Source organism: Charadrius vociferus, unplaced genomic scaffold (genome assembly GCF_000708025.1).
Source record: "Charadrius vociferus isolate BGI_N301 unplaced genomic scaffold, ASM70802v2 scaffold433, whole genome shotgun sequence".
NCBI lineage: Eukaryota > Metazoa > Chordata > Aves > Charadriiformes > Charadriidae > Charadrius > Charadrius vociferus.
Genome location: NW_009647846.1, coordinates 487,470 through 503,495, shown reverse-complemented (window position 1 = coordinate 503,495; position 16,026 = coordinate 487,470). Strand labels below are relative to the sequence as shown.

Here is a 16,026-nt window from a genome sequence, read left to right as displayed (position 1 = left end):
AATACGTGGTCTAATGTCTCCACTGTGCACCCTCCTGTGTGGTTCGGGACAAAATGACTAATCCTAGTCATGAATTTAAATTGTTGTCATTGTTTCTCAGAATTCATGATTAATAATGGGGGCCTGAGGTCTGAGAAAGCCGCAATCATCACGACTGTCTATCATGGTAGAACAATTTGGCTGAGAATCTCATTTAAGGTCCCCAGGCTGCTAGATGTTTTCAATTAATACTGAATTTTATGGGTTTATGCCCTGAATAGTTACGAATTAGGTTCACACTTGATTCTTTTTCATGGTGGAGTTACTTTTTTTTCTAGTTTGTTTAATTGCACTTTTTGTTTCTCCTACGTATCTGTTAATGTCTCCGTTACGGACATGTATGAGAACTAAAAGAATCAGTAACAGGCCTGGACAGACTGTTTTACTGCAGCTAGTTATGGGGTTTTCCCTCAAGACCAGTTGTTTGCACACAGTTACTTTTACTTAAAACTGATGAAATAATTAAAACAAATCTCCTGTGTGCCTCGGGATAGAGTTCTGTTTGAAGCCATATTTAAGCAGCTCTCTATAACAGGTTTGTTGTTTGTCTTTTTTAAGGCATGAAATGCAATTTAGATGCTCTCTTCATTAATAAAAACAGATTTTTGCAAATCACCTCATTAATATGCGTGCGAATGGATCTTGGCACCACAGAATAGGAGAAACTCCAGTTTTGCTTATCCAAATGCCGCTTTAAACCCGGATGCTTTTTTCTTTTGTGAGTTTTGAACGCGACTGTGATCGCGCTATTGCTGTCTCCGGCTCAGAAGTGAGAGCTGCTGTGTTTGTGCCTGGGCAGGCTCTGCCGTGTCCCCGGGAGAGGGCCCTGTGATGTCCCCGGGAGGGGGCTCTGCGGTGTCCCTGGGAGGGGGCTCTGCTGGTGGCAGCTGCTTCGTCAGCGGTGTCGGCTCCGACGTGCGCGCAGGAGAAGCGAAACCTGTGACATCTGGAAAACTTGTGCACAAGTCTCTTCATTGCTGTTTGGAAACTCAGTTGTGTAAAACCATCAGGAAAACCTTCCGTGTCCCCATCTCTCGGCATGGTTCGCAGAGATGAACTCTCCACGGAGTTGTCTTTGACCTTCCTTTTACGTAGCACTGAAGGGTTCCTGGTGACCTTCTGTTGGATGTCAATACTGACCTTAGAGGGGGGGCAAAGTACCACGTGGGTGACAGGTTGTGACTCAGGAGCAAAGCTCAAAACTCAAGGCTGCGTGAGGACCCCCCGTCTGTGGCAGGCTCTGGCATCTGACACCAATGCTTTTTAACCAGACTGAAGATCCAGATCAACAGCCCCAGCTCTTGCAAAACACACGGTAGCTTTTCAAAATCTACTGCTTGCTGGGTGGCAAGAGGCGCACAGGATTTATAGGGAGCTTTCAACTTTATTTATGACAAAACAAACCTTCGCCGGAAAGTACGAATAACACAGGACTGCCATCCTCTGTATCCCGCTAACGCATTGATGTGCTCTTGCTCTGCTTTCTCTCGCTGACGCTGGCTCTCATTTTCAGCTTGTAGCTTTAATAATCTATGCCACTTCCTTCTGTACAATATTCCTCCCGCAGCTTTCATTTGACAGCTCTGTTTTTAATAGAGGATAAGCATGAAACTCCAGCTGAATCTGCAGACATATTTCTAATCTCATACCGCATTTATTTTGCTGCTCAGAGGGCTCACTATCTTGAACAGAGGAAAAAGTATTCTTCACATATTAAGGTGAGATGTACAATAGGTTTCCAGAGGTATCATTAATTCAAACTCAAGCTCAGAGTTAGTTACCTTGTAGTAAAAAGACAAATATGCATAAACCCTGTTACTTGGATAATAGACTTGATTCAATTATTTATCACAGTGATTGCAATAATATGCCAATTCAGGGAAGAGTCTCATTTTGTTAGGTATTGAATGAAAGTGCCATAATATCCACATGCCTGCCTGCCTGGATTTTAAGATATAGCCTGAAGTATTGGTTGAAACAAAGAAGTAAATTGGATGGCAACATGAAAATAAGAAATAAGAAAATGTTAACTGTGAAATAACTGTTTCAAGGTAATTTGTTCCACTGTTCTCATCAGGTCATTATAACTTTTTCCATGTACTGTGCTTTTTTCTATTGTAAGACAAGTTAAAACTCCTAGTTTCATAGTGGTGCTGCTAAATTGAAGCATTTTCCTGTATGTTTGTGTTTGCCAGTGTAAATGACAACCTTGAATTTGTCTGTCCTCTCTCTTTTATGTGGGAAAGGAGGTAAAAATGTGTCACTGCTAATGAAAAAGCAGTGTGCTTGTTGAATATGGGATATATCCGCCGTTACATGGTTGCTGTTAAGAGCTGGAGGATTAAAGCAGGATGGTAGCTGTGAGTTTGTCTGCTGTGGTGGACAAACAAGACCTGACTTTGTTGTGACCCACTTCCCGCAGTAACTTTGGGAAGTGTCTTGGTGGCGGTATGAAGCCTAAGTGAAGGAACTGCTTGATATTTAGCCCATTTGGATTGTCGTATATTGGCATGAGGCTTTGAGCTATTAGTGAGTTAAGTGCTTCAGAGGGAATGCTTCACCAGCACGGAGTATTAAAGAAGTGGCATTTAACAGCTGAAAATACTTAACACCATTGGCAAAGTCCATTTTCTGGCACACAGGTCCTTTAGCTGCTAAGTGGCATCAGCTGCATCGCACTGGGATGCGCTTCCCCAGAACTCACATGCGATTGCTTTCAGGTTGGTGTGTCTGAGCACGGACCCCCGGTCCGCAGCCGCACCAGGAGGGGAGGAACAGCACGAGGGCTCTGCAGAGCCACCTCGCTCTCCGTTGGACACCCATGTTTGGATCCTTAGGAAACCCAGTCTCATAAAGAAAATTGTGCATTGTGGTGTATGGTTTTTCTTTTCTACCAGGGAAAACTTCCAAAGGATCACATTTCCAGCAAGAGCTTGAAGACGCGACCCTTCTGTGCCAACCGGCATCTCTCCTTCCCCTGACAACCATCGGGGATGTATTTGTGAATGTGGGGACAAACACGGACCAGTGTCCTGAGAAAGGACTTTTCTCCTCTCTCTTCCTTACCAGTGAGGCTTTCCCCATAAACATTCTTTCCCTTCTTTCATTCTTTCAGCTTTGTTCAAACCCTTCTCCTTGCAAAGAGTTAAAATGAGACAATTTTCCGGCGCTAGCTTTGGTTATGAAATGGCGATAGGTAAAAGTGAACATAGAAAACCATAAGCAGGAGGCACAATTAAACGTTATTCAAAGAAGCACTGGCTAGAAGAGCTGTTTATTGCCCCGAGAGGTGGTGCACCAAGCCAGCAGCATTCCCTATGGGCCGGGCAGCAGCGAACGGGAAACCAAAGTGCTTCCGAGAGTTTGAATCAGAGGTAGAATTCTCCAGAAAAAAACCCCATGAAATAATTGAGTAGTACGATATGCTGAACAATCACCGGAGCCTTCTTTCTTTCACAGATACTCCTGTCGTCCCCCCATCCCTCAGCATACTTTTTTTTAATTATTTTTTATAGCTTCTTTTTGCCTTTGTTTGAGGGTATTCCTTTTCTTTAGGTCTTTTCCCAGCTCCGTTCCTGGCCTATCCTGATTTATTGGGGATTACAGATCCCATAGACAAATTTGAGGAGGCCATCTATTCTTCCTCCTTCCTAAAATGGGATTTGTTCTGTCACTAAACAATTTTCCCCTCCAGGTCTTGAAATAACTTCCCATACAGAAATGCTGGCTTGCAAAGATGTTTCAGAAGAAGTGGGAAAATAATGAATCAAAATTTTTGTTTCCATTTGACCAGCTCTTGGGAATCAAAAGCACTTTGACAAATTCAGGGTAAAACATTATTAAATGAGATACTACAGATATACTGTTTGATCAGCTCTACTAAAAGAGAGCCTGTGAACCACCATGACCTCTAATGTCTCCTTTGTATAACCCCTGTGACATGAGATTTGCTATGAGAAATGGAACAAGATTAATAATTAATACGTTTGCTGGTGTCTGAAATAGCGACACAAGGTTGGCTTTAGACACATGTTTTATTAATGAGGTTTGAAAACAATTGCTTTCTCCCAGCAACAGACAGCTCAGACCTTTATACTGAAGAAAAAGGGATGGAGGTAATATCTGGGGGTTTTGCTGTTGTTGTTGTTCCCCCCCCAGGGCATTAACAGAACTCAGTCACCACATATAAGTGTTGTGAAAAAAGATTCTGAAGTTGTGAAGAAGTGAACTGGGGAGCAAGCCTAAAATGCATTTTAAATTGTCTCAAGGCAGCATACGTGCTCTCACCAGCCGAGCTGAAATATGAAGCATTGCAGAGCGTTGCTCATCATTTCGCACTCCGTGTAAGGAAAAAAAAAGTGGTTCTTACTCTGTTAATGCAACAAAATGTCAGTGTGGCAATTAGAGGTACAATGTTTTTATGATCCAGTTAGACCTCATTATGGTACAGAAAGCAGAAACCCTAACTTTCTGCAACGTGTCGTCTGTCCCCCCCCCGAATTGTAACTACCTGCACACCTGCACTATAGCAAAGACAGCGCTGTCTTAAAAAGTGAAAACACCTTTATTAAGTGAAAATAATTGCACTCATCTTCCTTGACCTTTCAATTTTCTGAAAGTTATTCTTGTTCCTGAGGGCTAGCAGCCATCAGATGTCTGTTTGTGTTATTAATATTTACTAGGAACGATTTTTTTTTTTAAGAATAAGCAGTGCTGAAGTAAGCCAAACCTTTTGAACAGAATCATCGATGATACTTTAGTTATCCAATAAATTACAGTTCATGTGCAGAATTAATCGGAAAATAATGCTCTAATAAATATGATCTTCCCAACTTACATGCAAATTGAAGCTTTGCCTTCCTGCTCAGAATTGTTCCAAATGAATTTGTGGCCAAACACTGGTATGTTCCAATATCCTGTTTTTTATGTGGGTTATTGATTGCCAAGCTGCCTCCAACCAACCTGTAGTGATAACTCATGGTAAGATCAATATCTGTGCCATTTTGCTTCCACCTTTGAGGGGAAAAAAATCAAATTATGCTTATAATTTACAGAGCCTATTCATATTTATCTTAAATAGTGTGCTGTAGCATACCTGTAATGATAAAAATGTAGTTAAATATCACAAAATTATATCATTTTTCACACAAGACTGCTTCTTATATCAATCTTAATGATATCAATAATTCTGTTCCTTGAAAAATCTTTACTGCTTTTACGCTAGTCACCGCTGTTCATCCAAATGTCTGCAAAAAGTAATTATAACTTATTCATACAAACTAAGTTATCCATCCAGTTGGGAGTATGGCATTCACCTCGGCTGCAGCTCCCTTGTTTTTTACGATATAAATGGAACCTCAATGTGTTTCACAGTCCTTGCAAATGATGCCATAAATTTGGTTACAAAAATGATTTGGAGATATAAATCAGGAAGGATTACACTTCAGAGGACAGAGGAAAGCAGGGAGAGAAGTTTTTATCCAGCAAGTTTGAGACTGATAATTTAATGATGAGAACGCTGCTATTTTAAAGCCCAATTTGTCCCCGTTAGCCCATGAAGTAGAAAAGGGATTGTTTCTGCAACATTACACTGCTATTTACAAACATGAAAATAAAATCTGTATTTCAAAGAAAATAAATATTATCTGTTTTAAGAAGGGAAATTTTGTGACTTTGCCGTTCGTCACATAAGGGTTGGACTTTCATTGTCCATGAGGCCCAAAGGAAGACTAAAGGACCTCAGACACTGATGTCTGCAAGCTTTGGGCTTGTTTATGCCACACTTAAGGCTGTCAGCAATCCGAAAACTACATAACCACATATTTTCTTCTCCTAATTTTATACCATCACCATCTCTTTTGCCTGTATCACTTCTGCTGACCCATGTGGGCATGATGGCCAGCCCTCCATAGGATGCAAAGACCACAGGGTAGTTGTTGATGGCTCACGTTGGGTTTGCAGAAGGCTTTATTACAGTCCTTGAAACATGGGCAGTTGTCTCCTCGTTAATTATTTGAAGGATCACAGCATAAAAATTCCCTGTTTCTTGTTATTTGCATCCTGACAGTGATGGTAGTTCCCACAGTTAACAAATTGAAGTGAACTTGCACCATAACTATGTTCCTGGAAGCTCTGAGCGGGATATACAGCCCGATGCTTTAACACCCGCAGACCGTTCTCTGCACCGTCACTGCGCAGGTGGTTGTTCTTTTGGAGGAAGATTTTCAAACTGTGCTGTGAAGTGCAATTCTGCATTCCAAGGGAAATCTTGACAACTATGTACGGAGGAGGTAAGGATCCTCACTTTTTAAGTGGGCACTTGTTGCTTTTAAAGATGAGTAACGACTGATTAAAATATATAATCAATTGAATACTGTGACCAAATTCTAGTAACATTAAATAATTTATTTGGGTCTGCCAATCTGCCTCCTTTTTCATGAATGCATCAACATTAAGAAATTTAGAGGCAACAGTGGACTATCAGTAATTCTTCCTACCAAACGCTGATTTTTGACCCTTCCGTACCCCTGATCTGTTCCTTTCTTATATTTTGCTTTAGTTGGTATAGGGTTTCGCTGTTGTTTGGGGGTTTGGGGGGCTTTTTTTTTTTCCCAATATGAGCAAAATCTTAGCTGGTGCCCATCTGAGAGCCTTTTCTATGAAACAGAAGCTGTATCAGTGTAAGGATTTTGGCATATTTGAGGATTTACATACAGTACAAGCAATCTAAACCTTTCAATTTTCTGATATAGGATATTCTGGTATTTAGTTTGCCAGTTCTCTTTAATTTCAGAATCAATCACTGAAATAACTGCTGTCATCATTACACGGCTCCCAATTAAGCTATATAATTGTTTTTCAAAACAAATGCAAAGTTGTTGGCTTAGTTGCCGCAAATGAATTCTTCACAGTATCCCCATAATCATTCTAATCACCATGGTACAATGATTATTAAACTTTGCATATAGATCAGGGGTTCATCTCCTGGTGTGGGCTTTTTCCTAATTAATATGTTTACATCACTGAAGGAAGCGAATTAATGAATTCATGTGATAGACAGTGATTTAATGACTTTGTGTGTTCTGCAGTATACTGTCTAATACACAGAAATATTTGAAGAACTATTTTAAAAGATTTTTAATATAAGCTTGTTAAGGCAGGGATCACCTGCATATTTTCGTGAATATCTTCATACAGCTATTGGAAACCATTTTTCATCAATTCTAGGAAATGCATCCTGGACCAATTGTTTCAGAATTTAAACTTTTTTAAAAATGTGCTGTATTCTGAGCCTGAATTCAGTAGTGTCCTAGGATGTAAGACTTCTCCAATCATATTGATGTGTCCAAACTCAAAAACCCCCAACAATGTTGTGTTTGATGAATTCATAGAAATTACTCTCCATAGAATCATACTCCATTTGCTTCAAAATATAGCTTTTTATAGAACACCACTTACAAATTGTTCCTAATAAGTTCTTCGTTAAGTTAAAGACTTTGGGAACATATCTATAAGTGGCACCAACCCACCTTCCCATCTTGAGCAAGACGGAGTCTATTCTCTCTTGTTCTCTTTTCCTAAATTGTTACCAATTTTTCCTAACATTCAAATATGCCTATATACCAGTATTCTTCCAAGCCACTGGGTTATGTTACATCTTTGATGCTGGACTTGTTGGGAACTTCATTCTGTGGTGCACTGCAGTCAGATCACTGATATAAGGATAAACTTGTAATATATGATGATTTCCTCTTATTTATACTACTTAATCAATAGTTGTGATTTGCTATTCAAATAGTCTCCATCTCCAGGCAAATAAAAATGAGGAGGAGTAGAATTTATTAATGAACATGAATATGTGAGTAATGTGTGTTTACAATGCAACTGCAAATTATGCAATCTATCTTTAGGGTAATATCTTATTGTGCAAGAATTGTGGAAAAAAATAATATAATGAATTTCTATCATGTTTTCACACTGAAAAAATACTGTTCTAGCTAAAAATGTTCACAGAACACAGAAGCACATAAAACTTATAAAAATGGTGAAATATGAGAGATCTTTGCAGAATACAAATATTCTTAGGACTTGTTTGAGAAGTGTCAATATGTTCCACTATACACAAGTCGACTGTCAAGCTGCATAGCCGCAGGTTTCGCTTATCCTCTCTGAGTAGAGCTGCTCCTGGGCCAGGTATCTACTGACACCGTGATCCCAACTCCTCTCCCTACACCCCGACCCGCTTTCGAGTAAATCCAGCAAAGCTGAGGAAGCAGAGCCCTCTGCCTGGAGCCGAAACTTTCTAGACAAAATAGAGGCAGGAGGAAGCTGGCTTGGCATCCAGCACTTACACAGCCTGAAAAGGAGCTTCAGAGCAAGAACTTTGTTTCCGGGGGATAAAACTGCTGTTTGGTCACCTACGACCTCTGATATTTTGGGAGGGGGCATTTTTACTTTTGCTATAAGATTATGACTTCTGGTAAGTGGATAATTAACCAGGAAATTTCTGATTGCATCTGTACAGTGCTATGTGATGTCTAAGTAGCTATAATTAAATGAGTCCCAGTTCTATGATTAATGACTCTGGAAAAGAGTATTGTTCCATAGAAACTATTTAGCCAAAGGAAACATTTTCCTTCGTATGTGACTTCTTTTTGGAAATGGAATGTGAAGGTGTATCATTTTCAGTGAAACTATCAGTGCATGAATGTTGATGCAATTATGGAATTAGTAAAATATTCCACTTAGGCAATGTGCAAATATTTTTGATAAATTCAAATGCAATATTTCATTAGTCTGTTTTACTTGCTGTTAAAAAATATATGTTTAGGACTATGCGAATTTCCTGATGAAAGAGCTTTCTCCGGCTCCACGAGTAAAATCCTGGAAGTATTACAAAGCACGCATGGCTGCGTCATGGTTTTGTACCAAAGTTATCCCAGATAGAAGCTCTTACTTTCATATATATTTCCCTAATTTGAACTACTTTCTGTGTGGATATATGCATGCCTGATTTAATGCATTATCTTTGGAGTGTACTGTTATAATAAAAATACGGATTTTTTTAAGTCTGTTGTTCTGTGTTTCTTAGTTTATTTATATTTAAATGGAAATGTCCTGTCGAGACACTTGAGACTTCCTTGTAATTGGGAAAAAAACTCCCCCAACCCCCCAGTAGAGAGTATTTCTGTAGAGGAAGAAAATAGAAAGTTTAAAAACTATTGACTGTGAACAAGACAAGAGAGTTTGAAGGCATTTCTAATTCTACTCCACTTTTGAAGCAGAATCTTCAATGAGTCAAGGGAGAGCGTTGTAGTGAACAAATACACTATAGCAGGGTTGTCATTTGTTTTCCAAGATAAATCTATTTTGGGGGTTACTGGGAATCATTCTACAATTTTATGCAATGTTTATAAACATATTTTATGTCATTTGCAATTATCACAGACTTTGTGCTTCTTTTCCCCTCACTTCTATTTGTCTGTTACTCTTATCTTCTGTGGTACTTTGATTTGGATTGAATTTGAATCACTTTGTCTTATTTTACTGCATCATTCTAAGTTATGCTGAAATGCTAAAATATTGCTATAATGAATAATGCTTATGCTGTCCTTGGATTTCTTGTTTATTTGTTCAATTGACTGCTCTCTCTGAAGATTATTGAGGGGGAAAAAAAAAAATCCTCAATTTCAAACCTGCAGGAAAATGCTAGATTACATGATTACTCTGGATACTGAATATCAGTTCGGAGAAAGAGTCAGAACCCAGCACCTGAGACCAAACGGGAAACATCAAACCACTATTTATCAGGACATTTGTAGAGATTTCCTAACACATGTGCTGATTTTAGGAGTATTTCTATCCATATTTTTGTTTCCATTATAATCAGATCTATGTTCTCTGTTACTTCCAACAGTGTCCAGCAGGAAATAAGTGGCTCTCATTTTTTATTACTTAGCCCTTAACGCCTGCTTCAACTTGCACTGTGGTTGTTAGACACACAGGGTTTTGAAATGAAGAGGCAAAAACTTTCTATTATATTCGATGGATCTATAAGACTAATACAATACAATACATAATAAAATAAAACCTGTAGAAAATGATAAGCAGTTTTCTTTAAAGAAAAGGCATTAATCAGCGTATTTACTTATGTAAAAGGTGCTAAATAGTAAGTTAGCTTGGAAATAACTTTATTCCTGTTGTAGAGATTCTGTATTTCTGATTCAAAGAAAAACCTTGCCGTAGTCCTTGCAGTTCTTTTCCGTCACTCAACAAAGGATATGATTAAAATTTCATGCTGTGCTTGATTTATCTAAAATTGTTGGAACTTCAAATATATGGGCTCTATGCTTATCTGATAAAACTGGCGTTAGCTCTAGTAAAATCAGAGCAAAGTGCTGAAGACTTCCCATTCTTTTCAAGTCATGGTGAAAAGCTCCAGGGTTGTAATAGCAGCAGTGATAGCCTGATAACTTCTAATTGACCCGTCACTCAGCAAAGGATATGATTAAAATTTCATGCTGTGCTTGATTTATCTAAAATTGTTGGAACTTCAAATATATGGGCTCTATGCTTATCTGATAAAACTGGCGTTAGCTCTAGTAAAATCAGAGCAAAGTGCTGAAGACTTCCCATTCCTTTCAAGTCATGGTGAAAAGCTCCGGGGTTGTAATAGCAGCAATGATAGCCTGATAACTTACTGGAACAGGCTGCCCAGAGAGGTGGTGGAGTCTCCCATTCTGGAGACATTCAAAACCCGCCTGGACGCCGTCCTGTGCAACCTGTTGTAGGTGACCCTGCTCTGGCAGGGGGGTTGGACTAGATGATCTCCAGAGGTCCCTTCCAACCCTAACCGTTCTGTGATTCTGTGATTCTGTGGAGAGTCCGTGGTTGGAATACAAGAGTAAGTAATTTATATAGGTCTCTGAGGAAGCTGCCTGTATAAATGGACATGAAGCAGATGGATGGATGGACTGGAAAGCTTGGAAATTCATGACATGAACCAGTGGGTGTCCATGTTGAAAACAGGAAGAACAAATGGGATGGGAAATGGGAGGGGGGTTCTGCTCATAGGAGGAGACGTTACACTGTGAAAAGGAGATAAACTCTTCCTTTACTAGCATAGTATTTGGAAACAAATTAATGCATGAAGTACAAAAGCCAAGTTGATAACTAGTAGTGGTACTTTACAGAGGAAACTGTTGTATAATCAGTTAAAAGCGTTTGAATAAATACTGCCTAAGTATTTGGTAGGACACAATTTTCTTTCATGTCTTGCATGACTGATTTCTTTTTTTTTAATTTTCCTTTTCCCAGACCATTATTTTTCCCATTATTTTCTGAAGAAAGTACAATGCTTTTTTTTTTTTTTTTTCCAGATTTCCAGCTTTTCCTCTTACCAGACTCAGGTTTCCAGATCCCTGGTGCAAGAAGTTACATTTTAAATGATGAGTCCATAGTTATTGAATAAACAAACAATCCTATGTCCCAACGTTTTATTAAGTGAGTCTACAAAGTATTGTAAGCTAGGTATAAGAGCTGTGCCTTGCTTTTTCTTTAAATAAACTCTATAAATATATACATGAAAGGATAGAATTAGAAATGGGCAAGGATGTTGCTCTTTTGCTTTCCAAGCATTTATTGATGTACGGAAAGTTTTATCAAATACAGGTGTGCAGCATTTCCATTTTTCCATTTTTCACAGCTGTTCTGTGGATTCAGAAGTAATTTTGTATGTTTTAAAAGACTTTGGGGACAATTTTCAATGATGTTCTTTCTTTTCCTCTGTTTATTTTCCTAACCGTAGACTAGCAAAAATATTTTTCTTTCACTCCTCAAATTTACTATACCTATATAGACTCTTGCTGTGAGTGCTCAAAACATTTTGAGATATATATGACAGTGTACTACTGATTAAAACACAGTTAAAAGATTTACAGGGAGACAATACTTTTCCAAAGTTGACTTCACCTGTAGTATGGGAGTGGGTATCCTTTAGCTGTACAGTTCAGTAGGATTTCTGGATTTGCTGAGCCCATGGAATAAGTGACATCATATGGCTCTTGGATAAAAATAGGTCCATGGAGGGTTTCTTCCCCTGTGAAAGAAAAACAATAATTTAACATTAAACCTCTTTAGTGTATCCTTACACATATAAGTGTCCTTTGGTGTCCTTTGCTTTTGAACAAAAGTTAAGGTCTGCTATTATATTCAGCAGAGAATCCACCTCCAGACATTTGGCTATTAAGGTGGAAATATTTCAAGCCTGATTGATAATAAAATAGCATATCCCAGGTGTCGGTGATTTATTTTGCAGGTGACAGTGAAGCCTAGCTCCTTTTCATATTTCCTTTGGATGCTATATGGCCATTTATTAAGTCTCCCCCATCTTCCTCATGCTTCTGCTTTACATCGGGACTGGCAGCAGGAAAGGATGAAGCTGTGGCTTCCTGCGTGTGTGCATTCTACCTCCCCACCTCCCCACCTCCCCGCTGGCCTGGTGGAGTGCATGTGTCAGAGAGGCAGCTCACTGACTGTGGCCAAACTCTGGCGACAGAGACATTTTGCTACGGCCCCTGAGGGTGCACTCCATGGGAGAGGGAGGACCTCTAGCACAGCAGCTTCTGGATCAGGAGGTAGATCATGGTGGGGTGGTGGTCCTGGGCTTTCCTTTCCTCTGCCTTTTGGCCTCTCTTTCTGGTGATGGGGTCCAGAAGGCCACACCACAGTCTAAGGGAATCAGTCAGTTCCTTCTCCTCTAACCCTTCACATCCTTTCATGTATTACTTTTGTATAATTTAGCTGGCCTGTTTCTGGGTTTGGGGGGTTTGTTCTTGGGGTTTTTGTTTGTTTTTGTGGGTTTTTTTCCCAGTTGTTTGAGCCCTTTTAAAACAGAAGTAGCATAAAATAAAGGTTGATTATTCTTCATTTTCACTAGAACCCGTACCCTCCCAGTCACCCACAGCATCTAATTACAGCACGTGAACACAATGTGGGCTGGGGCAAGACCCATTTGCTTCCTTGAGATCTCACAGGTGTCTGCAAGGAAAACTTTCATGGAGATTGATTTTTTTCACAGCTATAACTGAATACAAGCGAGAGAACAAATAAATGACCCCAGATCCTTGAACAGAACTTAGCGACTGGACCGTCCTCCAGTTCTCAGATGTCTCGCATGAGTCCAAGAATCCCGGAAAGTTTGCAGTACAGTCACACAGCTGGGAAGAAGAGGTATTAACCCCAAAAACTGGCTGCTCTACGGTTGTATTCTGGAACAGTATAAATGTTGGTAGTAAACATTTCTGATTTTATTCGCCTGTTCTATCTGCTGATTGATAACGGGAGAGGGAAGGTACAACTTACTTCCCAAAGGCCACCGCTTCACCGCACCTTGTGGCATCACTTCGGTCCCCGGGTTGCCAAGTGCAACCCTCTCGCTCTATAGCTCTGTAACCGCTAGAGGATTTTCTCAGCTGCTACAAACAGATCTTGCTCTACTGACACCTAGAGTCTCCTCCTGCGTCCCCAGAGATGACGAGCTGTCCGGATGCATTAACTCGGCGCGCACCCCCAGGCAGCTCCCCAAGCTTCACCCCAGCCAGGTCAGCTCTGGCTGCTGGCTCCCTGTCAACCCAAACGCCTTCTGCAGGGCCATAAGCAGCTGCACTGAGGGCACGTCAAAAATCAGATCATCTGGCTCTGCTACCAGCTGTACGCATATTCATCTCCCTTTGTACTTTCCAAACACTTCAATCTAGTTCCTCTAAATTTTAAAAAAGCCAGGTCAGCATTGTTGTCAGCTTTCATCTTTTTGTGACGCTTGCTGTTTTTCTGAGAGTCCTAATCCTGGAATTGCATGAATAATTTTTATCTGAAGTAACGGGAATGTAATATTTAATTTTTTTAAACATCATTAATTTTTAATCTTTATTTCATATCTGCATTATTTTTAACTAAACCAGAATAGTTAACAACCCAAGCTTTCTGGAAGCAATATTGTTCTTTAGTGATGAATGTAGCCAGAATGTTCTGCTTCAGTGGATCTAAAGTAAAGAACATCTGGCAAAACTCTAGAGACTGATGAACAAATGAAAATGTTTAATACTTAAGCGTTTCTGACGAGAAGCCTTTTTAAAGATGGCATCTGATAATCACAGTGTTTTCCATGTATCTGATCAAGATGCCCTTTCCTATGAGTCTGTTAGCTCGATTTACACTGTATATCCTTTGGAAACGTAGAAAGCCAGCCCAGCTGTGAGTGTTTTTTCATGAGCAGTATCTGTGAGAAATGGGCTTCAAGAGAGTCGGAGTAAAATTCAAAGTAGCAGTCAAAAAAGATTGATTTGTTTTATACCACAATAGCTGTTTGGGTAGACACATCTCATTTTAAGAATATCTCCTGTTATAAAGGAGATAGCGTGGGCATACTAGAAAGAAAAAATACATCCTCTCAGTTTAGGACATAAAGTAAGTCAGGCTAGCAAAACAGCTGAGACGAGCTAGTGGTTTGAAGACAAAATATTAAGCTTGGCTGAACATTATATGTGATGTTAGAAGTGACATAACAGACTATAAAATGGAGTAAATCACATAAAAAGTATCAATTTCCCTAACTTTTTCATTACGTTAAACTTTGCAGAGTGTATGTGAACTCCAAATATTTCATGACTGTTCCATAACTAGTGGACACAGGTGAAAACGTCAGAAAATATGAAGCCAACGCAATGAAAGAAGCTGCCACTCAACTACATTCAGGTCATGCCAGGGACTTGCTGTTTGCTTTTGATGGCGTTATGCAAATACCTAAAGATATGCAGGCATTTCAGCCCTTACCTCTGTCTAGAGCTTAAATTCATAATTATTTTATTCTTTAAATTGTGGTTCTTCCAGGGGTCTTTAGTCATAGAGCAAGATGCTGTAGGAAAAATAAATAACTCTTATCTCACAGTTCCAACTTTCTGGTCAGAAAGATTACACATCTCCCAATATTGACCAAAGACCCCAAATTATTTTTCGTTTGCTTCATACTTTCAGAATCATATGATTGTAAAGTAAACCAGAACTGTTTCTCATGGTAGTCTGTCTTGTTGTGGGGAGTAGGGGAGAAGACAATTTGCACAGCAAACCATGCGAGCCAAGGGAGAGGGCCTCTCAGAGATGGTGGCTGGATATAGTTAATAAATCTTTGTTATTTTTCCTGCCACTATTCTATTTTTAATCCCTTGACAAATTTTAATACTTTTTTTTTTTTTCACTGTTTCTACAGTTGATCCTTCGGCTTGTCTTTTCTTTGGTATGAATTTTCTTCTCTCTTGGGTTAATTTACTTAGCCTGTTAGCCATTCTCATTACCTCCCCAGAACTGCCAGTGAAAAAAAAGCTTTTCTAAAGCACCAAAATGACCTAGGGATCATTGTTCCATTTTTTAAATCAGTGTAGCTGGGTGAGCCTGAAATTAACAGCAGTGAGCTACCTGAGGTACATAAAAATCCCTTGTTTAGCTGATAAAAATGTGAATATTTTGGTAAATCTGGTATTAAATTCCCATGATGAATTCTAAATGGAATTTAGACTCACTTGTCATTTGCACTTTTGAATATCTTAGTCCTTGTATCCCTTTTCAGTGTCCTTAATACAGCAGACCATTATTGTGTCGCATAAGGACACAACAGTTTACATGTACCTTAACTGCTCCTCTACAGTAGAGACGGCACAGTCCCTATCACAAAAATACTATCCATGAATTTTAGTAAAGGTGGTTTCATGCTATCATTTTGTTTTCTCTTTAATATCCTTTTCCTGCTGCCTGATCTGCAACGGAGAATAACACCAAATTTGTGAGAAATGATGTGCACTTTCAGAGCCAATGGTGTACTGTGAGTCCATCTCTTATTTATAGAAAAGGTCAGGCTGGTCATTTCTAATTTCCTGATGCATCCTTTTGTGTTTGGTATAGAGAATGGCCACCTATTTCTCCCCCATTCTCCAG

At 39.4% G+C, this 16,026-nt stretch overlaps 1 protein-coding gene across 1 annotated transcript in view; it reads right to left on the bottom strand.

Moving 5' to 3' along the window:
* Positions 1-12,128, bottom strand: part of CNTN6 (contactin 6) — a 91,940-nt gene extending 79,812 nt beyond the window's left edge. Inside the window, exons 1-2 of the mRNA XM_009882851.1 lie at positions 12,010-12,128; positions 4,877-5,052 (exon numbers count right to left, since the gene is read on the bottom strand). Coding sequence (XP_009881153.1) covers positions 4,877-5,052; positions 12,010-12,077 — 244 coding nt within the window. The 5' untranslated portion in view covers positions 12,078-12,128. The remainder of the gene's footprint in view (positions 1-4,876; positions 5,053-12,009) is intronic.
* Between the last annotated feature and the right edge of the window lie 3,898 nt (positions 12,129-16,026).